Source organism: Staurois parvus, unplaced genomic scaffold, assembly GCF_062004578.1.
Source record: "Staurois parvus isolate SC_StPar_1 unplaced genomic scaffold, SC_StPar_1.0 ptg001090l, whole genome shotgun sequence".
Lineage (NCBI taxonomy): Eukaryota > Metazoa > Chordata > Amphibia > Anura > Ranidae > Staurois > Staurois parvus.
Genome location: NW_028318886.1, coordinates 2,980,928 through 3,006,163, shown reverse-complemented (window position 1 = coordinate 3,006,163; position 25,236 = coordinate 2,980,928). Strand labels below are relative to the sequence as shown.

The following is a 25,236-nucleotide window of genomic DNA, read 5'->3' as shown; positions in this document are numbered from 1 at the left end:
CATTTCAGGCTGCAAAGCAACAAAGTGTGATTATTTTAAAGGGGAAATTCTTTTCTATACCCACTGTATAGTTTTCCACCAAACACCAGAGGGAGAAGCAAATGGAAGAGAAACAGCTAAAGCCTCACACACACAATGAAATTATTGAACAAATAATTGTCTGTTTTTTGCATGTTAGTCTCATATCGAAAATGAAGAGGTTACTAAAGTTATGAAAGTTCTGGTATGACAGAATACAACTTTGGAAGTGATGTAATGCATTGTACTGTAATGTATTCTTTCGTTTCTAAGCATGCACAGTTTTGGTTACTCAATTTTTTCAGACAAATACTGTACAGATTAAACAAAAATAGTTTATTATGGTATTGTACGAGAAACATTTTCATGCTTGCATAATTTCTCATGAACTGTCATAATAGTCTTTCAAAAGCGGTGTACGAATGATCAGATATCAGCCGATTTCTCCAAGAGCTGTTTTTCATCCTATTTTCTCATTGTGTGTTCTAGGGCATAAGGCTGGAGTTCTTGTTTCAGTGCAACTTGTGTCTATTGAATTTGACATGATTTCAGCCTACTTTTCCAACGTACAGCAGCACTGAGACTGATAGAGGGAGAGGCAGCGCTAGCAGCCAATGAAATGTCCCCCCGCTATTCCTGTGCTGGCAGGAGGGGAGAGCAAAAGATAATCTCATCAATGTGCTGCTGATCTTACACTGTCCAGTCACAGAAAAGTTATAGGGAGGGGTCTGTGTTACTAAACTACAACAGAAAAAAGCTGACTTGCTGTGAAAAAAAAAAAAAAAAAAAAAAAACAAAATCACAAAATTGGATGTACAGATATATAAACACCATTTCACATAAACAGCTCCAATATCTATTTCAATGTTGTATTTACTAATGTTCCTGGAATTTAGCTATTGATTTGCTGAAAGACACAGATCTTGCCAATGTTTCTAGCCCCCCCTTCTACTCTTGTTGTTCCAGTCAAGCTTTGTCCTTTCACTGCTTGCTGTATAGACTGAAAATGCTGTGCCTAATGCATGAGATTAACACAAAGTAGCAACGTTTTCATATCCAACCTCCTATAGGCATGTTAATAACCCAGATGTAGCTCGGTGTTCCCAGTAAAAGCAATGAGGGAAAAAAAAATGTCCATGCTCTCAGGAGACAAGTGATAGGAAGACCTTTAGATTGCTATGAAATGGAATAGGTCACTAGTGCTTACATCTGTGATTCTATGACAAGTGACAATACAATCCATTTTTAGGGACAGTGACTACAAAGTGTCAAATATTTTGGTTTGAAAGAAAAAAAAAAAAAAATCAACTGACAGGACAATAAAGAAATCATGTATTTAAAAAATAGAATATCAGTCCAAGTTTATTTTTGTCACTGGTGTGCATCCTGTAGCACTCTGTTAATGTACTTCTCCATGTCATGATCCTTACAAATCGTGTTGACTCCTTCCAGTGCAGTCTGCAGAAAATGGGGGAAAATAAATAAAAACCATACACATTATGATCCACAATCCAGACAGTGGTTACTATGTTTTTTAAGTAAACAGGAGTAGTTAAAAAGTCAGCCCAGAAAAAATTTTAAAATCTTAAGCCGCACACTAAATTTTTTTTTGTGTGTGTACATGTGTGTGAGAATTTACTTTGCAGCTCAAAAAACACAAGATTTCTCACTGCTCTCCTTCTCTCGTCAGTCACAATTTAGGGGTCGGTGGGTGAATTTTTAACAGGGAGTGTGTTGGAATCCTTGTTTTGGCTGCCAGATGACATTGTCCCAACACTGGATATAGTCTTAGTCGCAGATTAATTATCCAGTGGAAGTTTATAAACCTTACCCACTTTATTCAAAATTAGAAAAAAAAAAAAAAAAAAAGGGTTTTGGCTGGATAAAAACTATTGCTCCCCTTCTGAGAGTTTTCCTTATTCAACAAAAATAGTAAAAGGTCTGGGGGATAAAACATATCAAGAGCAACTTCAGGAACCAAATACGTAGTCTGGAGGAAAGAAGGGAAAGAGGAGACATGATTGAAATCTTTAAATATATCAAGGGGGTAAATAACATTCAGGAGGGCAGTATTTTCAATATAAAACCAAGATCAAGAACACGGGGACAGGACCTCAAACTAACTAGAGGAACGTTCCAAACTAATCTTAGAAAGTTTTTTACTGAAAGGGTAGTTGATGCTTGCAATAAACTTCCATCAGAAGTAGTGAGCCAGTCAACAGTAAATGGCTTCAAACATGCTTGGGACATACATAGATCTATACTCAAAAACATTAACGAGAAAAAAAAGAAAAAAAAAAAAAAAAAAAAAAAAAAAAGGATGACGATGGACCACTCGGTTCTTTTTTTGACGTAATTTTTCTGTTTCTATTTTTAGCCAGCTTTACGACATAACTATGTGTAGTCTGCCAGCTCACCTTGACTTGTCCGTTGGAACAACAGTCTAGAAGCACCAGACACTCTGTGGCACTGTGCAGTAAAGCTTCCCGAACTGGCTCAGAATGCTGGGCTGGGTCAGCGGAGACATCATACATCAGTTTCAGTAGTGCCTTCACTAGCAGTGGTATTCTGGGTGGGATTCTAGGAAACAAACAAGGGTGTGTTATTGAAAGATGAAAGCAAAAGGCCACTTTGTAGAGAAATTGAATATTGTATTATAAAAAACCACTGCTGGTTCTGCATTATGATATTGAGGGTTGTTCACATTCTGGGGTGAGAGAGGAGACCAGACCTCTGGCTGTCACGGGAACATGGAGTAAGGTAAGAATGCTTCTAGACTAAACTCCTATTATAGCTCATATATACGCACATTTCATTTTTTTTAAATGCAGACCAGAGATAAGCTGTAAGCTTCCTAAGGACATTAGATGGTTTTAAAAATTTTCAATAAATATCACCTACAAATATGAAATTTGCAGTGCCATAACCTGCTTGTATGTGCCTATGAGGGAAGCAGGGGGTGTGCTGCAGGAACCAGATGGCTCAATGGGAACAATAGACAAGCAAAGAAAATTCAACCTGACCAATTAACACCCTCCTTTCCCCAAGCCTTCCCCATCAGCCAGGGTGAGAGGGCCCTGCCAACATTTGAAGATTCCCTAGTCTGAATGTAACTTGCCAGTTAGGGTGAATGATCTGTAGGCACCTTAATCTGGGAAGCAGCTTTGTAGTAAACACCACTTTTGAACTTGTACCTACAGAAAAGCCTATTATATGGCTTACCTGTAGATAGGGTGATTATCTCCTAAACATGCTGTGTTTAGGAGATATTCACACTGCAGTCAGTGATGTCACTAGTGCATGCATGGATATACCGTCCCTTCAGAGCTCTGTGCCATAAACCGTGACTCCAGTGTGGGAGTGGTGTCATCATTCAACAAAGAACTGGAGCCAGTAAACCCCGAAGGAAGACCAGGGGAAGATGGAAGCCCTGTCAGCAGTAACAGTGCACCACTGAGGGCTTCGTTCTAAAGCATACTAGAGATATGTATACATTGTGCCATTGCCTTGCAGGGTTTTATTTGTTTTTCTGAAAGGGTGCCAAGCTCATCAATAAGCTCACCTAGGCCATGCATACTTGATGGTCCCCTGTAAGGTATCCAGGATACATAGCCGGACAGTTTCTTCTGGTCCATCATAGACCTCCAGATAACCAACTATGACACGCAGCAGCCTTTTCATGTGGCGGACTACCCTTACACCTAGCCTGCAAGAAGAAGTGAGATTAGAGACAAAAAGGTGTGAAATAGGAGGGAAAATGTACACACTTTATTTTATACATACATACATACATGGGATGTTGAATTTGTATCACCCAAACACCTGGGACATGTAGTTTCCAGGCAGGTAGATTATTTTTATCCTTTAGCCCTGTCAGGTGGAAGCATTTGATTGCTTCCACCCAGCCAGCCTCAGTACCCCCCCCGCCCAGTGTGAAGCTCCTCCCCCCACCCGCCAAGTGCCCCGGGCTGTGCTTGCCCGCCTGCGGGCCCAGGACTGGCTTAGTGTGCACTGGCATCCAAGGGGGAGGGAGGAGGGCAAACATCTGCTCATTATTAATAATAATCTTAATACACTGCTCAAAAAATGAAAGGAACACTTTGAAAACACATCAGATCTCAATGGGGAAAAATATCATGCTGGATGTCTTACTGATATGGACTGGGTAATGTGTTAGGAACGTAATGATGCCCCATCGTTTGATGGAAATGAAAAGGATCAACCTACAGAGGACTGAATTCAAAAACACCCCAAAAATCAAAGTGAAAAAATGATGCAGCAGGCTAGTCTATTTTGCTGAAATTTCATTGCAGCAACTCAAAATGGTACTCCGTAGTATGTATGGCCTCCACGTGCTTGTATGCATGCCTGGCAATGTCAGGCATGCTCGTAATGAGACGATGGATGGTGTCCTGGGGTATTTCCTCCCAGATCTGGACCAGGGCATCACTGAGCTCCTGGACAGTCTGAAGTGCAACCTGGCAACATCGGATGGACCGAAACATGATAACCCAAAAAGTGTTCCACTGAATTTAGGTCAGGCGAGCGTGGGGGCCATTCAATGGTATCAATTCCTTCATCCTCCAGGAACTGCCTGCATACTCTCACCACATGAGGCCGGGCATTGTCGTGTTCTAGGAGGAACCCAGGACCCACTGCATCAGCGTAGGGTCTGACAATGGGTCCAAGGATTTCATCCTGATACATAATGGCAGTCAGGGTGCCATTGTCTAGCCTGTAGAGGTCTGTGCGTCCCTCCATAGATATGCTTCCCCAGAGCATCACTGACCCACCACCAAAACGGTCATGTTGAACAATGTTACAGGCAGTATAACGTTCTCCACAGCTTCTCCAGACTCACGTCTGTCACGTGCTCAGGGTGAACATTCTCTTATCTGTGAAAAGGACAGGGTGCCATTGGTGGACCTGCCATTTCTGGTGTTCAATGGCAAATGCCAGTCAAGCTCTATGGTGCCAGGCAGTGAGCACAGGGCCCACTAGAGGACGTTGGGCCCTCAGGCAACCCTCATGAAGTCTGTTTCTGATTTTTTGGTCAGAGTCATTCACCCCAGTGGCCTGCTGGAGGTCATTTTGTAGGACTCTGGCAGTGCTCATCTGGTTCCTCCTTGCACAAATGGTCTTGCTGATGGGTTAAAGACCCTCCACGGGCCTGTCCAGCTCTCCTAGAGTAACTGCCTGTCTCCTGGCATCTCCTCCATGCTCTTGAGACTGTGCTGGGTGACACAGCAAACATTCTGGAAATGGCACGTATTGATGTGCCATCCTGGAGGAGTTGGACTGCCTGTGCAACCTCTGTAGGGTCCAGGTATCGCCTCATGCTACCAGTAGTGACACTGACCCTAGCCAAATGCAAAACAAGCGAAAAACAGTCAGAAAAGATGAGTAGGGAAAAAAAAAGTCAGTGGCCTCCACCTCTAAAACCATTCCGGTTTTAGGGGTCGTCTCATTGTTGCCCATCTAGTGCACCTGTTAATTTCATTAACACCAAAGCAGATGAAACCGATTAACAACCCCCTCTGCTACTTAACTGACCAGATCAATATCCCAGGAGTTTAACTGACTTGATGCTACACTCTGATTAAAAAAAGTGTTCATTTCATTTTTTTAGCAGTGTATATAGTATTAGTTTCCATGATCTTCTACAGGTGATAGCCACCAATTCTGACAGTGAAAGATTTGTGAGTCACCTGAGGACTGGTTACCCTCAATACAGCAATCATTTGATGGTTCAATGTTTCTGCAGCAAGAAAATAGTTATAACTGGCACTACATTTTTATGTCTAATACCACAAATTGAATGGTACTACAGACCGGTGTGTGCTATTTTCCGCCAACAGGATCAGGAACCAGTGCAGGATATTTTGGTGTACAACTTTCAGTGCTAAAGAAATACACAAAAATGTGCATCCATGCCCCAGACATAAAAAAATTCTCTCTAACATTAAATCAACCCTACATTGATCTAGATTCTGTTTCAACAGTATTTTTTGAAGTTTATCTAGATTCTAACTGTAAGACATAGCAATTTAACCTTCCCGGATCTAAAACATAATCAGTACACAATAATTACCAATCTCCACCCCCCCCCCTTTTTTTTTTTTTAAAACACTCAGAAGAGGTTAGATTTTACACACACACACCTTGCCCCAGTTTTCCATGTTGTGACATCAGAAGATTTCTGGGGAATGCAGTGCACACCAAAACTCAAGTCACTTCAGTACACTGGGGGAGTATCCTATCAAAAAATATAGGCTGCGCTGTATTCCCCCAGGCCTCTCCAGAAAAAGGGCATTGCTCTCCTCCCCTAGGAGCCATGAGCATAAGTTAGGGATTAGGGAATATAAAACCTATATATATATATATATATATATATATATATATATATATATATGTTTGTTTTCGACAAATATTGTCATGAGTTTTTTTTTTTTTTTTTTTTACACACACGGGGATGGCTGGACATAATAGGTAGACCTTGCATTTTGTTGCAAGATCTGCAAAGGCCAAAGTTTTTTTTTCCTACGTTTTAGACAGAGTAGAGTTAAGACCCCAGGTTGTATCCTCTCTATATCCCATCAGGGAGGTTTTCTTACACTACCTAAGCCAGAAGCACAGCAGGAAGTAGGAGGACATCTCTCCAAAGTACTGTTTATAGGACAACTCAAAAATGTTAGATTTTCCTTCTCTTTCAATACCGGTGGCTATGGTCACCACAACCAGTAGCAGTAGAGAATGAATTTCCCACAGACAGAATCCTTTCCCACTCTATCCAAGCTAGAAGAAAAAAAAAAGGTTTGTGTACTTGCCTTAAAATCCCTTGCTATCAATTCAACTAACATGTTAATTACAGTTATCTCCAAGCTGTTCTTTCCAAGATATAGCTCTCCCTCTGTCACAATTGCACAATCAACGTAATACTTGCAGTCTCTGCCGTTTTAGAGGACATGGACCATAAGCACTGAACAGCACAGCTCAGCTGCACTCCTGTAATGGTTATTGCAAAGTGCTGTATGTTGGAAAAGAACAGCACTGAGATAAATAATGAGCAATTACCCTGACTTCCCACTGTCCTTCTCCATAATAAGACGCACCTCTAACTATGTTATGAAGAAAGTTCCTTAGGTTGCTTAGGCAACCAACTTACCAGCATTTCAACTTTTACTAAATAAAAGCAAACACCCACGTGGATATGGTTCCCCCCACATAGATATGGTTCTCCCAAAAGTTTATAGCCCAGATGTATTGTGCCAGTGGAGTGACTATCAGTATCATTACTTTAATCTTTTCCAAAGTAAACATGTATATGAACCTTTCTTGGAGGGCAGGTAGGTTGCGGGCATACAGGCGCCGCAGGGCTATCTTATGCTCCATCTCCATGTGTGTGAGGATCAGCTGCATCACCTGGTCTGTCGGGTTCTCTCCATCTTTCTGAAATAAGCCCATGGCTGGTGGAGGTTTGTGTAGGACAGGAAACAAGTCCATCAGGCATGGCAGGACTACCTGATACAACAGAAAACTGAATTACTTACATATGTCAGCATCAATTTTGTAGAAAGATCCAATCCAGCAAAAAAATAATCGTGTCCAGGACACTGGTGGAACTATATTAGAGGCCCACAATGGACTCATTCACATATTGCAGAGGTAACACCAAAAACACTTATCCACAATCCTGTCAAAGTTTTGTAGACTCTAAAACAAGGCATTGCTAGGGCTCTCTTTCAAGCCCATAGCCCGTAAGACACTGGAAATCAGCTGACCCACCCACGCTGGAAGAATGGGTAACTTAAATGGGCGACACAATACGTCTTGGAAAGTATATTTACCAACACATTGGGTGCCATGGTAAATTCCATACCATATGGTACCCGTGGGCTGGACACACCTGGGTTGTCCCTGACAGATCTAATTTTAGACAGGCTATTGTGAACTAATCAGTGGAATATATCCTCTGAATGTATGAGTAGTTGATGTTATGCTGCCCTCAGATACCAGTGTGGATTTAAGGAATAGTGCTGAAAATGTTAATATGATTATATACAGTGCTGTGGATTTGCTGTATGATGGTGCCATCTCCTGTATGTTCATAATGTTCTTATTCTGGAATCTGTAACAGTTTGATATTTGTCTTTTCTCAATAAAACCTCTGCGATAAAAAGAAAAAAAAAAAAAAGGTTTTGCAGACTAATTTTTTGTTCTACTCGCTTATCTTCTGATCCTTAGTAATCCATATGACAGGATTGCAGGTAAGCAGCTCAGGTATGGTTCATGGACTTGAGTATTTAAATGGTGTGTTTCAGATCCCAGATTTGAAATAATATGTTCCAGACTCCCTGATAGAGATATATATATATATATATATATATATATATATATACACATACAGTTGCAAGAAAAAGTATGTGAACCCCTTGGGATTACGTGGAGTTTTGCATGAATTGGGCATAAAATGTGCTCTGAACGTCATCTAAGTCACAACAATAGAAGAACACAGTCTGCTGAACATAATACTACACAAACATTAGATGTTGCCATGGTTTAATTGCACATAACATGTAAACATTCACAGTGCAGGGAGGAAAAAGTATGTGAGGCCCTAGCTTAATGACTTCTCCCAGAGCTAATTGGAGCCAGGAGTGAGCCAACCTTGACTCCAATCAGTGTGATGATATTGGATGTGTTGCTGACAGCTGTCCTGCCCTTAAAAAACACACACCTGTTTTGGGTTTACTGGTTTCAAGAAACACTGTCTGATGTGAACCATGCCTCGCAGAAAAGAGCTCTCAGAAGACCTACGATCGAGAATTGTTGACTTGCATGAAGCTGGAAAGGGTTACAAAAGTATCTCCAAAAGCCTTGATGTTCATGTGTCCACAGTAAGACAGACTGTCTACAAATGGAGAAAGTTTAGCACTGTTGCTACTCTCCCTAGGCGTGGTCATCCTGTAAAAATGACTGCAAGAGCACAGCGCAGAATGCTGCATGAGGTAAAGAAGAATCCCAGAGTGTCAGCTAAAGACCTACAGAAATCTCTGGAACATGCTAACATTTTTGTTGACAAATCTACAATAAGGAAAACATTAAACAAGAATGGAGTACATGGGAGGACACCACGGAGGAAGCCATTGCTGTCCAAAAAGAATATTGCAGCACGTTTGAAGTTTGAAAAAGAGTACCTGGATGTTCCACAGCACTACTGGAAAAATATACTGTGGACAGATGAAACCAAGATTGAGTTGTTTGGGAAGAACACACAACACTATGTGTGGAGAAAAAAAGGCACAGCACACCAACATCAAAACCTCATCCCCACCGTAAAACATGGCGGAGGGAGCATCATGGTTTGGGGCTGCTTTGCTGCCTCAGGCCCTGGACGGATTGTTGTCATTGATGGGAAAATGAATTCCAGAGTTTATCAAGACATTTTGCAGGAAAACGTACGACCATCTGTCCGCCAACTAAAGCTCCGCAGAGGATGGGTGATGCAACAGGACAATGACCCAAAGCATACAAGTAATTCAACAAAACAATGGCTGCAACAGCACAGAATACGCCTTCTGGAGTGGCCCAGTCAGAGTCCTGACCTCAACCCGATTGAAATGCTGTGGCATGACCTTAAGAGAGCGATTCACACCAGACATCCCAAGAATATTGCTACACTGAAACAGTTTTGTGGTCCAAAATTACTCCAGATCGTTGTACAAGTCTGATCTGCAACTACAGGAAACATTTGGTTGAGGTTATTGCTGCCAAAGGAGGGTCAACCAGTTATTAAGTCCAAAGCTTCACATACTTTTTCCTCCCTGCACTGTGAATGTTTACATGTTATGTGCAATTAAACCATGGCAACATCTAATGTTTGTGTAGTATTATGTTCAGCAGACTGTGTTCTTCTGTTGTTGTGACTTAGATGACGTTCAGAGCACATTTTATGCCCAATTCATGCAAAACTCCACGTAATCCCAAGGGGTTCACATACTTTTTCTTGCAACTGTGTATATATATATATATATATATATATATATATATATATATATATATATATATATATATATATATATATATTTTTTTTTTTTTTTTTTTTTTTTTACAGAATTGTAGGTAAAGTTCTAATTCCAGTAAGGTAACACAGCATTATATTTCTGCTCTGAGCACATGGGCCCCAGGTAGTAAAGTCAGGTATGAGACGCAGGCGGCACCGAGTCAAGAACCACGGCTGTGTCCATAACAGATGACCCTAGGTTTCAGAGATCCTCAGTTGCTGTACAGGGCATCCTTAAAAGCCAAGTTCACCTTTCTGAACATGTTATACCTGTAACATGCACACCCTATCAGTTACTGAAAACTTCTCCAGTTAGAAGAGATTGATTAAAAAGATTAGTTAATTGTCACTTTGAAATGTCATTGGGTCCCACAGGTTAGCTTTAACTTCTTCCCGTCTGGCCCATGCCGATAAACGGTCAGACAGGAGCAGTGCCGATGCAGGAGGACTTTTCTAAACGTCCCCCCACATCCATTGCCTGTGCATGCTCCATGGGAACGCACAGAACCGCGATCTGTGGCCACTGTGTTAACCGGACTGTATGGGGCCGCTGTGTGAGATCTGGATTCATGTGATCACTGATTGACCAATCAGTGATCACATGAACAGTAGTAAAAATGTCACATCCTGACATCATTGTTTACTACTTGTGAATTCTCTGAATGATCACAGAGGTCACATAATACAAGGCCATTCACAGCAGCCTTGTACCATGTGATAAGCTGTGACCAATTACAGCTTCTCACAGCATTTCTCAATGGCTGCTGGAATGCTTTTATGGGTGTAAAAACAATCACAGTGTTAAAAAAAAAAAAAAAAAAAAATCTTGATCGCCCTTCTCAAGTAGTACAGTGTCACTATACTGCTAGGGTGTAGGTATGTAAAAATAAAAAAGACGTAAAATAACTTAAAGAAACAAAAATGTAAAAAAATGGTTTTTTTAAAAAATTATAATTATTTTTCTAGAAATTGATTTGGGGTTTTTTTTACCAAAAAGGTAGCAAAATACATTTTGGCCAAGATTTCTGAAGAAAGATTATTTATTTGCAAATTTGTCAAAGTGTGACAGTGCTAAAAGCTGAAAAGTGGCCTGGACTGGAATGGGGTGAAAGTGTCCGAAGTTGGAAGTGGTTAAAAAAAAGGGGGAAAACAAAAAAAAAAACAAGAACTAGACAAGGGCAGAAAAGTATATCAAACATCATTTGAGCTTATAACAGTTTTCAATTGACTGGAATAGGTTTTTGGATCAGAGGTCAGTAAGCAAAAGAGGGGAGGCTTCAGAGGACAGAATTGCTTTTTAGAATTTGCACGAAAAAAAAAAAAGTTTAATTCCTTACCTCAATAACCTCAGCCTCTGTTGTATATAGGTGGTTACGCAATGCATGATAAACAACCATTGCCCGATTGTACTGCCTCAAGTCTGCTGCTGGCTACACAAAGCAAAATATGTGTATTAGCTTCATAATGACATTCAAAATCTCACTGGAAAAAGTAGTCTATTGATTCTGGAGACAGACATCGATTATGAATTCAGCCCAACCCCATAAGCAGGACTAACTTGACATTAGAGTATGCCAGCGCAGAGGTATACCTGCACCTAGGACACTTCAGACCAACATCAGATACATATAAAAGTTAATTTCAACTTAAAAAAAAAAAAAAAAAAAATTACAATGAATTTAAATGGTCCAGGCAGTGTAAGAAACATTATCTAGCTTAGTTTACATGCCATACCTATAAGCCAATCTTTGCTTCCCCAAGCCTGTCCAATAAAGTACCATCCTGTTAGTCCACTCTTTTCCTGGAATAGAAGCTGGGAAGCTCTGACCATTAAGCTCGCCCCCAGCTGACCAGCCTAACAGGAACAAGTACTCTCCCTTGAGTACTCCCTCTGTCCCCAAGGAGACAGAGACGGTACCCCACATGCATTGGTCTCAAAAGAGAGAGAGTGTTCCTTCTTGTGATGCTGGGGGTGTGCCTAACACACAGTATGTCCCGAATGAGGATGGATCGCTCCCAATGATAGTTTTTTTGGCCAGGCTGTGAGGAAGCGAAGCTTGGCCAATAAGACATGGCATTTAAACGAAGGTCCAATTTTCTAAACTGTAGTGGTTTTTAAAAGTACTGAGGCCCCTGGACTGCATAGTACATTTTATTACAAAGGTGAATGTAGCCTTTAAGCTACCATTGCCTCTATGAATAGAAGAAAAAAAAAAAAAAAGGATGAAGATACAGTGCCTTGAAAAAGCATTCATACCCCTTGATATTTTCTACATTTTGTCATGTTACAATCAAAAACGTAAATTTTATGTGATAGACCAACGCAAAGTGGCACATAGTTGTGAAGTGAAAATAACAAATTGTTTTCAAAATTTTTTACAATTAAATATGTGAAAAGTGTGGCATGCATTTATAGTCAGCCCCCTTTACTTGGATACCCCTAACTAAAATCTAGTGGAACTAATTGCCTTCAGACTTCACCTTATTAGCAAATAGAATCCACTTGTGTAATTTAGTCTCAGTATAAATACAGCTGTTCTGTGAAGCCCTCAGAGGTTTGTTAGAAAACACTAGTAAACAAACAGCATCAAGAAGGCTAAGGAACACACCAGGCAGGTCAGGGATAAAGTTGTGGAGAAGTTTAAAGCAGGGTTAGGTTATAAAAGATATCCCAAGCTTTGAACATCTTACGGAGCACTGTTCAATTCATCATCCGAAAATGGAAATAGCATGACACAACTGCAAACCTACCAAGACATGACCGTCCACCTAAAGTGACAGGCCGGGCGAGGAGAGCATTAATCAGAGAAGCAGCCAAGAGGCCCATGCGAACTCTGGAGGAGCTGAAGAGATCCACAGCTCAGATGAGAGAATCTGTCCACAGGACAACTATTAGTCGTGCACTCCACAAATCTGGCCTTTATGTAAGAGTGGCAAGAAGAAAGCCATTGTTGAAAGAAAGCCATAAGTTTGAGAGAAGTCATGTGGGGAACACAGCAAACATGTGGAAGAAGGTGCTCTGGTCAGATTAGACCAAAACTAATTGTTTTGGCTTGAAAGCAAAATGCGAAGTGTGGCGGAAAACTAACACTGCACATCACCCTGAACACACCATCCCTGCCGTGAAACATGGTGGTGGTAGCATCATGTTGTGGAGATACTTTTATTCAGCAGGGACAGGGAATCTGGTCAGAGTTGATGGGAAGATGGATGGAGCCAAATACAAGGCAATCTTAGAAGAAAACCTGCTAGAGTCTGCAAAAGGCTTAAGACTGGGGCGGAGGTTCACCTTCCAGCAGGACAACGACCCTAAACATACAGCCAGAGCTACAATGGAATGTTTAGATCAAAGCATATTCATGTGTTAGAATGACCCAGTCAAAGTCTAGTCCTAAATCCAATTGAGGATCTATGGCAAGACTTAAAAATTGCTGTTCACAGATGCTCTCCATCCAATCTGACAGAGCTTGAGCTATTTTGCAAAGATGAATGGCAAACGTTTCACTCTCTAGATGTGCAAAGCTGGTAGAGACATCCCCAAAAAGACTTACAGCTGTAATTGCAGCAAAAGGTGATTCTACAAAGTATTGACTCAGGGGGGCTGAATACAAATGCACTCCACACTTTTCACATATTTATTTGTAAACAATTTTGAAAACCATTTATCATTTTCCTTCCACTTCACAATTATGTGCCACTTTGTGTTGGTCTATCACATAAAATCCCAATAAAAAACATTTATGTTTTTGGTTGTAACATGACAAAATGTGGAAAATGTCAAGGGGTATGAACAGTTTTTCAAGGCACTGTAGGTTGGTCAATTTTTTGTTTATGTCTCTTGACATCCAACCTAATGGCCTTAGCTACTAGCAATGCTAATTCATTCAATCCTGTGAGGCAGTTTACAGCAGTTACCTTTATTCTTTCCTGTGAAGTGCTGAAGTTACTGCTTGCACCATACAGTTAGCACTAAAGGACTTCTATAGGTGCCCAGCACAGTAGATGCAATCCACTTTTCCTGCTTATACTGAAAATACAAGAGCATGATCTAAGATGGCTTGCTCTCTGCAGCATAACACTTCTGTTACATAGTTAGTCTGGCTGAAAAAAGACAAAAGTGCATCCAGTTCAACTAAAAAAAAAAGTTATAATCCTATACCCACAGTTGATCCAGAGGAAGGCAAAAAACCCAGCAAAGTATGATCCAATTTGCTCCTGCAAGGGAAACAATTCCTTCCTGATCCCCCGAGAGGCAATCGGATATTCCCTGGATCAACTTTACCTATAAATGTTAGTATCCAGTTACAGTCAGGTCCAGAAATATTGAGACATTGACACAATTCTAACATTTTTGTCCCTATACACCACCACAATGGATTTGAAATGAAACGAACAAGATGTGCTTTAACTGCAGACTGTCAGCTTTAATTTGAGGGTATTTACATCCAAATCAGGTGAACAGTGTAGGAATTACAACAGTTTGCATATGTGCCTCCCACTTGTTAAGGGACCAAAAGTAATGGGACAGAATAATAATCATAAATCAAACTTTCACTTTTTAATACTTGGTTGCAAATCCTTTGCAGTCAATTACAGCCTGAAGTCTGGAACGCATAGACATCACCAGACGCTGGGTTTCATCCCTGGTGATGCTCTGCCAGGCCTCTACTGCAACTGTCTTCAGTTCCTGCTTGTTCTTGGGGCATTTTCCCTTCAGTTTTGTCTTCAGCAAGTGAAATGCATGCTCAATCGGATTCAGGTCAGGTGATTGACTTGGCCATTGCATAACATTCCACTTCTTTCCCTTAAAAAAACTCTTTGGTTGCTTTTGCAGTCTGCTTTGGGTCATTGTCCATCTGCACTGTGAAGCGGCGTCCAATGAGTTCTGAAGCATTTGGCTGAATATGAGCAGATAATATTGCCCGAAACACTTCAGAATTCATCCTGCTGCTTTTGTCAGCAGTCACATCATCAATAAATACAAGAGAAGCAGTTCAATTGGCAGCCATACATGCCCACACCATGACACTACCACCACCATGCTTCACTGATGAGGTGGTATGCTTAGGATCATGAGCAGTTCCTTTCCTTCTCCATACTCTTCTCTTCCCATCACTCTGGTCCAAGTTGATCTTGGTCTCATCTGTCCATAGGATGTTGTTCCAGAACTGTGAAGGCTTTTTTAGATGTCGTTTGGCAAACTCTAATCTGGCCTTCCTGTTTTTGAGGCTCACCAATGGTTTACATCTTGTGGTGAACCCTCTGTATTCACTCTGGTGAAGTCTTCTCTTGATTGTTGACTTTGACACACATACACCTAAGTCCTGGAGAGTGTTCTTGATCTGGCCAACTGTTGTGAAGGGTATTTTCTTCACCAGGGAAAGAATTCTTCGGTCATCCACCACAGTTGTTTTCCGTGGTCTTCCGGGTCTTTTGGTGTTGCTGAGCTCACCGATGCATTCCTTCTTTTTAAGAATGTTCCAAACAGTTGTTTTGGCCACGCCTAATGTTTTTGCTATTTCTCTGATGGGTTTGTTTTGTTTTTTCAGCTTAATGATGGCTTGCTTCACTGATAGTGACAGCTCTTTGGGTCTCATCTTGAGAGTTGACAGCAACAGATTCCAAATGCAAATAGCACACTTGAAATGAACTCTGGACCTTATATCTGCTCATTGTAATTGGGATAATGAGGGAATAACATGCACCTGGCCATGGAACAGCTGAGAAGTCAATTGTCCCATTACTTTTTGTCCCTTAACAAGAGGGAGGCACATATGCAAACTGTTGTAATTCCTACACCGTTCACCTGATTTGGATGTAAATACCCTCAAATTAAAGCTGACAGACTGCAGTTAAAGCACATCTTGTTCGTTTCATTTCAAATCCATTGTGGTGGTGTATAGAGCCAAAAATGTTAGAATTGTGTCGATGTCCGAATATTTATGGACCTGACTGTACAGTTGTGGCCAAAATTATTCAACCCCCACTGAAATTGAGTGTTTTGGCCAGTTTGACATTGCTTTTGATCATTCAGTCATCTTGCTTACATTTACATTAAAGAGGCACTTGTAGGTCAGACAAATATAACATAACAGTTATAATGAAATAACCACAAATGTCTTTTCTGTGCTCACAGCATTATCAGTTTTATTCAACCCCCAAGTGACATTCAATCTTAGTACTTAGTACAGCATCCTTTTACAGTTATAACAGCTTTTAAACGTGAAGCATAGCTTGACACAAGTGTCTTGCAGCGATCTACGGGTATCTTCGCCCATTCTTCATGGGCAAAGGCCTCCAGTTCAGTCACATTCTTAGGCTTGCGCACTGCAACTGCTTTCTTTAAGTCCCACCAGAGGTTCTCAATCGGATTTAAGTCTGGTGACTGCGATGGCCACTCCAAAATGTTCCAGCCTTTCCTCTGCAACCATGCTCTAGTGGACTTGGAGGTATGCTTGGGATCATTGTCCTGTTGAAAGGTCCAACGTCTCCCAAGCCTCAGGTGTGTGACGGACTGCATCACGTTTCCATCCAATATCTCCTGGTACTGAAGAGAATTCATGGTACCTTGCACACGCTGAAGCTTCCCTGTACCTGCAGAAGCAAAACAGCCCCAAAGCATGATTGACCCTCCACCATGCTTCACAGTAGGCAAGGTGTTCTTTTCATCATAGGCCTTGTTCTTCCTCCTCCAAACATAGCGTTGATCCATGGGCCCAAACAGTTCTAATTTTGTTTCATCAGTCCACAGAACACTATCCCACAACTTTTGTGGTTTGTCCACATGGCTTTTGGCATACTGCAGTCGACTCTTCTTATTCTTTGGAGACAGCAAGGGGGTACGCCTGGGAGTTCTGGCACGGAGGCCTTCATTACGCAGTGTGCGTCTTATTGTCTGGGCTGAAACTTCTGTACCCACATCTGACAAATCTTTTCTCAGTTCCTCAGCAGTCACACGGGGACTTCTCTCCACTCTACGCTTCAGGTAGCGCACAGCAGTCGAAGTCAGCATCTTCTTTCTGCCACGACCAGGTAGCGTTTCAACAGTGCCCTTTGCCTTGAATTTGCGAATGATGCTTCCTAAGGTGTCTCTTGGTATGTTTAACATCTTTGCAATCTTCTTATAGCCATTGCCCTTCCTGTGAAGAGAAATCACCTCTTCTCTTGTCTTCCTGGACCATTCTCTTGCCTTCACCATGTTTGTAACCACACCAGTAAATGTCTAGAAGGAGCTGAGTATCACAGTCATTTTAAAGCTGCCTAATTGGTGCTTATTATGCTTGATTGCTGCTCGGTGACATCCACAGGTGTTTTCAATACCTGATGGAAAGCACCTGTATGAACCTCTGTTCTTCAGAGTGGTAGTCTTTAAGGGGTTGAATAATTGTGGCAATGAAGAAACCACATAAGAACCATTTACTACTGTATTACATAAACAATTGATGTCATTTTAGTTGCATTTGGGTAGTTACAACGTCCTTGTAGGATTTGATTCTGAATACAATTCCAAATGTACACTATAGTCCCTAAACCCCTTTACAGCATTGGGGGTTGAATAATTTTGGCCACAACTGTATATCCTGTGTTTCTAAGAAAGAATCCAGGCCTTTTTTAAAGCAATCCTCTGAGCTGGCCAGAACCAACTGTTCAGTATATAGGGCATTAAAGCAGCACCACACACAATTGTCATCAAAATGCCAGTCATCCTAAATCTACACAAAAGATAGCTTTGGATAGAGTGTGATGGGGTTAGAACCTCTGGAGTTTATACTGCAGTTTGTCCCACCTAAGGAGTAATTTCCCTTGATTTCCTCAGGCTTTTCAGGTTAGAGGAGGGAGGGTTAGAACAGCTGTCGTGTTTTAATTGCTGTCTGCCTCTTTTTTCTCTGGTGTTCAACTTGCTTCTTGTTCATACTCCATGCAAAGCAAAAATTTGCTAAAATTGTTTTTTTAAAGTGCAACAAATAAAAAGGGTCTCCCTAAAGTTCTAATGTTATCATTGAAACACTGCCAGTGGTAAAGTCCACTCGTGTGGACTTACAACAAACCTACATCTGCAGTATTGGCAAAATAGCAGGAACCTGGGGAACACTACTCCAGCCTCCCTATAATGCAGTGTTGGATGTTCAAGCAGTCAATCACCAGGGCCCAGTATTTCATTAAAGGGGTGGGGAGAAATTAGCTGAGCCCTATAATGGTTTTCACAAGTTACACATAGATTTGGGGATACTCTGGCAGCAGATCAGGGGAAACTATGGAGCTTTCTATGAAGCCAATTCATTACCTAACAAAGCCCTTCCATAATGCCCATCAGATCTCAAAGACAGCCCGGAACGAGGAAACGTGGCCTGAATTTTTACAATAGGTTCAAGGCCATTTATCCAAAAAGGATTTCTTATTAACCTCAATATAACAAAGGCTGAAAGGCATCTCCTCAATGATGATTTGCAGTACAATGATTTGATGGCCATCTTACCACATTCTTGATGATGTGATGCAGGCACTGTACTCCCAGCACTTTGTTCTCCGGCTTGTAGTCATCAGAGAAGAGGAGCGATGGTGGCATAACTCTACCAAGGAAGTCAGAAAGCCAAGGTCGGGGAACCTGATACAGCATCCAGGAGAAGACCAGCTTTGCATCTGGGTGTAATTCCCATGTGTCTCTAAAATTAAATATGCAACAATGTTAAATTACTTTTTTCAAGAATATTAAAAGATGTCCAGGAATTGAAAAAACAAAAACAAAAAAAATCAATTATACACACCTAAGTGGATGCAGATGCTGCATCTGTCCTCAAGAACACAAAGGCATAGCAGGAGAGATTACTGTACTGACATTGCCTGTTTAGTACAGCGATCTCTCAGTTTTATTTCGTTCAGCCCGCTGGGTTGAATGAAAAAAAAAAACATAACATGTATACCAGGCATAAAAACGAGAACTGAGCAATCAACGGTATCAGGCATTGGCTCTCTGCACTGTGGAAGGATTGGGAGCGGCTGGCTCAGGCTCTCAATGGCTCGCTGACAGGCTGATCCAGCTGCTGGTCCAGGCATCTGGGTGGATCCTGGCATTTAAGTCAGAATCGATTCAGAGCGTGAGAGTGACATCAGCTGACAGCGGACTTTTGCCTACTGGCAGCTGAAAATAAGTCACAGGAGTGCAGAACTAAGTGCACTCCTGTGACCCACAGGAGGAGAAGGGCCAAAAGAGCTTTGGCCACTGTTCTCCTTTAAGGCCACAAAGCAAGTTCTTACTACCTGAATTGTTAGCTATGCAGTTTATTAACCACTTCCCATCTGACCCATGTACATAAATGGCTGGACAGGAGCAATGCAGGAGCAGGTTGCCATTCATAAACAGCGCCCGCATTTACCTGTGCGCGCTCCCTGGGAACGCGTGGCACCACAATCCGGTGCCCGCTGTGTCCTCCGGTCAGGATCACTGTACGGGACCTCTTTGTGAGGTCCCGATCATGTGATTACCGATTGGCCAATCAGTGATCACATGAATAGTAGTAAGCAAGATGTCACTTCCTGACATCACTGCTTACTACTAGTGAAATCTGTGAATGGCCACAGAGCTCACATTGTACAAGGCTATTCACAACAGCCTTGTACCATGTGACAAGCTGTGACCAATCACAGCTCTCACAGTATTTCTCAATGGCTGCAAGAATGCAGTCAGAGACAAGGAGAAATGATTGCTTTTACAGCCTTTATGGGTGTAAAAAAAAAAAAAAAAAAATCATCACCCCCCCACAAGTAGTACTTATACTACTGTACTGCTAGGGTGACAGTATGTTAAAATATATATATATGTATATATATTAAAATTGTTATAACTTTTGGTTATAAACTAATTAGTGTTATTTTTTTTTTACTAAAAAGATAACGGAATACATTTTGGCCAAGATTTATGAAGAAAGATTATTTGCAAAATTTTATAAGAAAAACTTTTTTTTCCCCCGAAATTTTTGGACTATTTCATTTATATAGCAAAACAAATAAAAATCCCAGTGGTGAATAAATACCACCAAAATGAAGTTTCTGTCTCAAAAAAATGCTAAAAAATTCATATGGGTACAATGTTGCATGACCGTGTAATTGTCAAACTGTGATAGCACTGAAAGTTGAAAATTGGCCTGGACAGGAAGGGGGTAAAAGTGTCCGGACTTGAAGTGGTTAAATAAGAACTAAGCTCAAAAAGTGACAATTTGCCATATTATGGGAAAGTTATGAGATAATGGTGCTCAAGAAGAAAAATTAAACATCTGCCTTGTGTCTGGGATTCCTCCTTAAAAGAAAAAAACAAAAAACTAAAAAAAACTCTCTTTCTGGTATGTGAAGGTACATAGACAGTCATGTGTCAACAGACTCATAGCTGAATACCTGCAGTGTGAGATCTAAGGCACTGCTGCCCATGACTGTTAGTCTCAGGAGATATGAAGCAAGATCTGGTGATGTTACTATTGTATCACTGCAGAGAGCATACAGACAGTACTGATGACTCCTCCTTTGAATTCTGCATGCCTTCTTTTTGGGGTAGAGCCTCCTAGTTCAGCTCCCATTAAAGAATATTCAATTCTAGACAAAACGTGGAATTTCCCTTTAACCTGTTATAGTGCGCTTTGAATTATCCTGAATGTGTATATTTGCCTCCTCACTGAAAGCGAGGGGGGGGGGGGTGTATATTGTTTAACCCTTCTACTTTAAAGCAAAATGTTTTTTTTTAGTTTTCAATAGCGTGGAGAGGGAATGCCTGCAGGGTTTTGTATTGCTGGCTCACTGGGGAAATTCAACCTCAGAAAGTGATGGAAAAAAATCTAATTTAAGTTGTCACCAGAACATGGAGACACCTGATGAACACACTCTATCCCTAGGTTCACACCTAAGCGTTCTCTGCCGAGTTTTGCAGAAAACGCAGTACAATCCATTTACATGATTTCTTATGGGACAGGTTTACATCTCCGCGTTTTTACCCGGTGCGTTTTTGGAAAGGGTCAGAAAAGCATGAATTGCGTTTTTGCTGCATTTTGCATTTTAAATCTGCCAATAAGAAATATTTTAAAAAATGAAAAAAAAAAAAAAACACAAAACGCATAAGAAAAATGTGGCAAAAACGCAATGCAGAAACGCCTCAAACACAACCTGCATAAGTGTGAACCTAGACTAAGGCTAGGGTCACACTAGCCCGCACTGGCAGTCCTGTTTGCGGGTGCAGGAATCACATTGGTTCCCCCATAGCTGAGTCATGCTGCTCTTGCAAGAGTCACATGGCTGCCATTCATTCTGAATAGAACCCCCCCACGCATCTCAGCCTGCAGTGCGATTGCAGGTGCAGGAACCGCATGGTCAAAAAAGAACATGCGGTTTCCCTGTGGCCATTTTTTTTTTTTTTTTTTAAAGGTACATTTACAATCTTGTCCGGCTGTCTCTGCAGCTTAATAGGGTGGGGGGCTTAAAAACGCAGCCTAATGAGTAAACCAGGAAGTGGAAGGCAATTTTCCCCAGAAAGGATACAGTTCACAAAAATAACCACAGATGCTTTAACTGTTCCCTACTACAGTATATCCAAAAAATCCGCCTTGTTTCTAGAGACACTGTTAGGCTAGGTTCACACCTATGTAGTTTGCATTTGATCCGCTTCTGCAGTGCTTTTTGTGGTGCGTTTTTGCACATGTGTTTTTGATGCGTTTTGGGGTTTTTTGACAACTTGTTGCTGGGCAGATTAAAACACAAAACGCATTAAAAAACTCACTACATGCATTTCTGCAGTGTCTCCGCTGAAGTCTATTGAACCAAAACGTAACATTTTGCTTTTAAAAAAAGTCCCTGACCCTTTCCAAAAAATGCACTGGGTGAAACCACGGAGCTGTGAACCTGTCCCATAGAAAATCATGTTAAATGAACTGTAGCACGTTTTTGTAAAATGCAAAACGCACCGCAAAATACTTAGGTGTGAACCTAGACTCGGTCGAACTTGCAGTGTTCTTTGATGATCAATCCGCATTCAGATCACTCTTTAGAGAGCATTTGACACAGCCAGTGAGGAAGTTTTGTATCGCCTCCTCACCGCCTGTTTTAACCCCTACACTAGCAAGCCACAACCCCATGCATTTCATTGTTGCAGAGCAGCCCCTTTCACTTGAATGGGTCACGTTCAATGGGTGCCACATCTGCTGAAAGTGACGGGCAGAATTCCTGGAGTACATTTCCAGCCGCTGCCTCTGCAACTAAGGGCTCGTTCACACTCGTCTTTATTTCTAACTCTTGCCAAACGCCCCTATAGCGTTTGACAGGCGTTTGGGAAGCGTTTTTAACACTCATCAAACGCCCTATGCGCGGTTTTGAGGCGTTTGCCAAACGTTAAAACTGCACCACAAACCCCTATAATTAAGTTATAATTAAGTTAAATGGTAATAACGACTCTCAAACGCGTCGCAAGCGCACCGCAAACGCCTGCCAGGCATTTGAGGAGCGGCACCATAGCCTTGAATGGGAGGCTTCAACTCCTCTTGACTCGACATGAGGCGCCAGTTTTGCCAGGACGCAACACTAACGCTTCAGTGTGAACAGCACTGTGTTCTGCCATGTGCAGGATTTTCATAGGTGTTTGAGAAACGTTAACGCTTCCCAAACGCCTGTCAACAAAGCTAGTGTGAACGTAGCCTAAAGGTGGTAGCAATTGGAGGGTGGTAAAAGTGTGACACAAAGGAAGGATTTTAGCACCTCCCCCTCCCCTCCAAACCACCAATGTGGATGAGCCCTAAAGAAGTTGCTTTTCTTTCAATTTTTTTTTTTTAGTGTTCTGTATATAGCAATTTGTCCCATCTTCCTACATGCTATGGAAACCTAACTACATAGTTGGCCAAGGTGCCACCTCCACCTTCCAAGGCTGTCCGACAACACAGCTACCAAGGAGATACCTGTCTGTCTCCAAGTACTTTCCAAAACAAGCATCAGCAAGAGGAAGGAAGATGGTGGGGGAATCATGTCAGCCTCTGCTTTCCTCTTGTTGGTGCTTGGCGACAGAGACAGGTGTCTCCTTCCTAGCTGCGTTGTTGGACAGCCGTGGGAGGTGGAGGGGGAACCCCGTCTAAGGCCGTCCATACATGGGTCAAAAATCAACCGATTTTTGTCCGAAAATCAGACCTAAGAATAATCAGCCAATTTTGGCGCTGTTAGTCAGTCAATGGCACCGGATGATTTTCGTGGTTCCTTCCCTTTTCGGTGATCGGGCATGTTGGAAAATTTGTGAAAAACGACAGATTTTCAGCTCAATGATGGTGAAATCCTACGATCGTTTTTCCAAAAATATGTGCATAAGCCGTGACCTGGAAGGAACAGAAGTTTTGTATGTTTTATGAGGTGAACTTTATGACTTGGTCAGCTGATTTTTGAAATCAATGATGGCACCAATGGATTACCGAGCAAACTACGTTTCCGATTTTCAGATGAAAAATCGTTGGGAATTCGAACCATGTATGGCCTGCATAACCATGCAGTTAGTCTTCCATGGCAGGTAGAGAGATGGGACAGAGTACAACATAGAGAAGACTGCAATTAAAACAAATAGACTTTTCCTTTAAAACGTATCTAAAGACAAGATTTTCTTTTCCCTTGCCCAACTACGTTGTCGGTCAGCCATGGAGGAAGGGTGGCGCCCTGTCCAATCATGAAGCTAGCGTTCCACCACAAACAGGAAGATGGGACAAAGTAGTCCCTGGGGTACAGAACACTGTGATAAAAGAAGAAATGAGATTTCTTCTATACGGTAAGGCCATTGGCCACCTCCTGCAGGTCCGCAGGATTAGGACCAGACTTGGACAATCTCCATAAAAATGGCAGCCATTACACAACCAAGATCTCACTTGCGTAGACGCAGTCCAAGAAGCCCCAACGCCTCCCTGAAAATAACATAGTCTGGCTCGCGACGATTGGGTCCCTTCAGAAGGTCAGCTACAGAGTCACAGTCCGACATCTGCAGTAATGTCTGCAGCAACTGTTCAGCCAAAGACCGGGAACATGAATCCGTCCATGGTTTCTCCTGAATGTGCGCCCCACACAGCAGGAGGAGCGGGGCGGTAACACAGGCCAGGACACGCTGAAGATCCACAGATCCCACCCCCAAGGAATCCAATGTACTCCCAGAGGAACTACATGCTCCTTTATCAGGTTTAGAAGCCACATCCACTGGCAATTCAGGAACATTTCCTTTCCCACTCTGAAGCTGCACCTCCTTGTTCAGTATTTGGTCCCCAGTTTTCTCTAAAGACGCCGACCCCGCCCCTGCGGTAGTAAGGTTGTCACGTGATGTGGTTCTTAAAGCATCCAGCACACAGAGGACCGCTCTGGCGGCAGCGCTTGCTCTGTCAGACGTTTTCTGCTGACTGACCGGGTCCGATCCCGGTGCTGCCCATACCACCACCGCCTGGAAGAGCTCCGCGTAACCGGCCGGGGTACGAGGAATGACGATAGAGCGCCCGAGGCAGGAGGACAGCTCGGACATAGCCTGGGACACTACATGCCCCGTAGCCGCTTCCATACTGGCGATAGAACGCCGCACACCCGGAAGAACAGAAGTATGCGGGCGGCCATTTGAACTGCTGGCAACGGGGCGGCGGACGCCATTTTTGTTAATGGCAAGTGGGTGACCTGACTGGTGTGTCTTGGGCAGAAAAATATACAATAAACGAAGCAGTTTTCATCTGGAAACAATATTTTTGCACGACGTATTGCTGTAACAGTCTCTGTTGCAGCTACCAGTTTATTGTAAGATGAATGGTAATTCTGAAATGATTCAGTTACATGACGAGAAAAAAGTGATAGAATTATTATTCCGCCTAAGGGCTCATGTACACGGGACGTTTGGAAAACACTTCTGAACAATGGAAAGCGTATGTTAAAAAACATCTGTTTAGCCGCGTTTGCATGCCGCGTTTATGTGTGTTAGCATTTAGAAGCGTTTTTTAACCCCTTCACGCCGGCGCTGGCCCTTTAAGCGTTTCAGAAGCCGGGAGGTGGGTCGGGGTTTAGGGATCATGTGACACGTCGTCACGGCGGTCACATGATCGGGAAAGGTCCCGATCGAAAGAGGAGACTGGGACCTTTCCATGAGTATCAGACATGTGTGCTGGGAGCGCGCAGGGCGCATG

The 25,236-nt window shown here is 42.1% G+C and overlaps 1 protein-coding gene across 1 annotated transcript; it reads right to left on the bottom strand.

Moving 5' to 3' along the window:
- Positions 1-333: 333 nt before the first annotated feature.
- TTI2 (TELO2 interacting protein 2) lies at positions 334-24,675 on the bottom strand. The gene is made up of 7 exons (XM_089658726.1): positions 23,953-24,675; positions 18,558-18,744; positions 11,419-11,511; positions 7,349-7,539; positions 3,581-3,724; positions 2,436-2,598; positions 334-1,476 (listed from the first exon to the last, which is right to left on the bottom strand). Exons 1-7 carry the CDS (start codon positions 24,624-24,626, stop codon positions 1,390-1,392), a joined length of 1,539 nt encoding a protein of 512 aa, XP_089514852.1. The 5' UTR covers positions 24,627-24,675; the 3' UTR covers positions 334-1,389.
- Between the last annotated feature and the right edge of the window lie 561 nt (positions 24,676-25,236).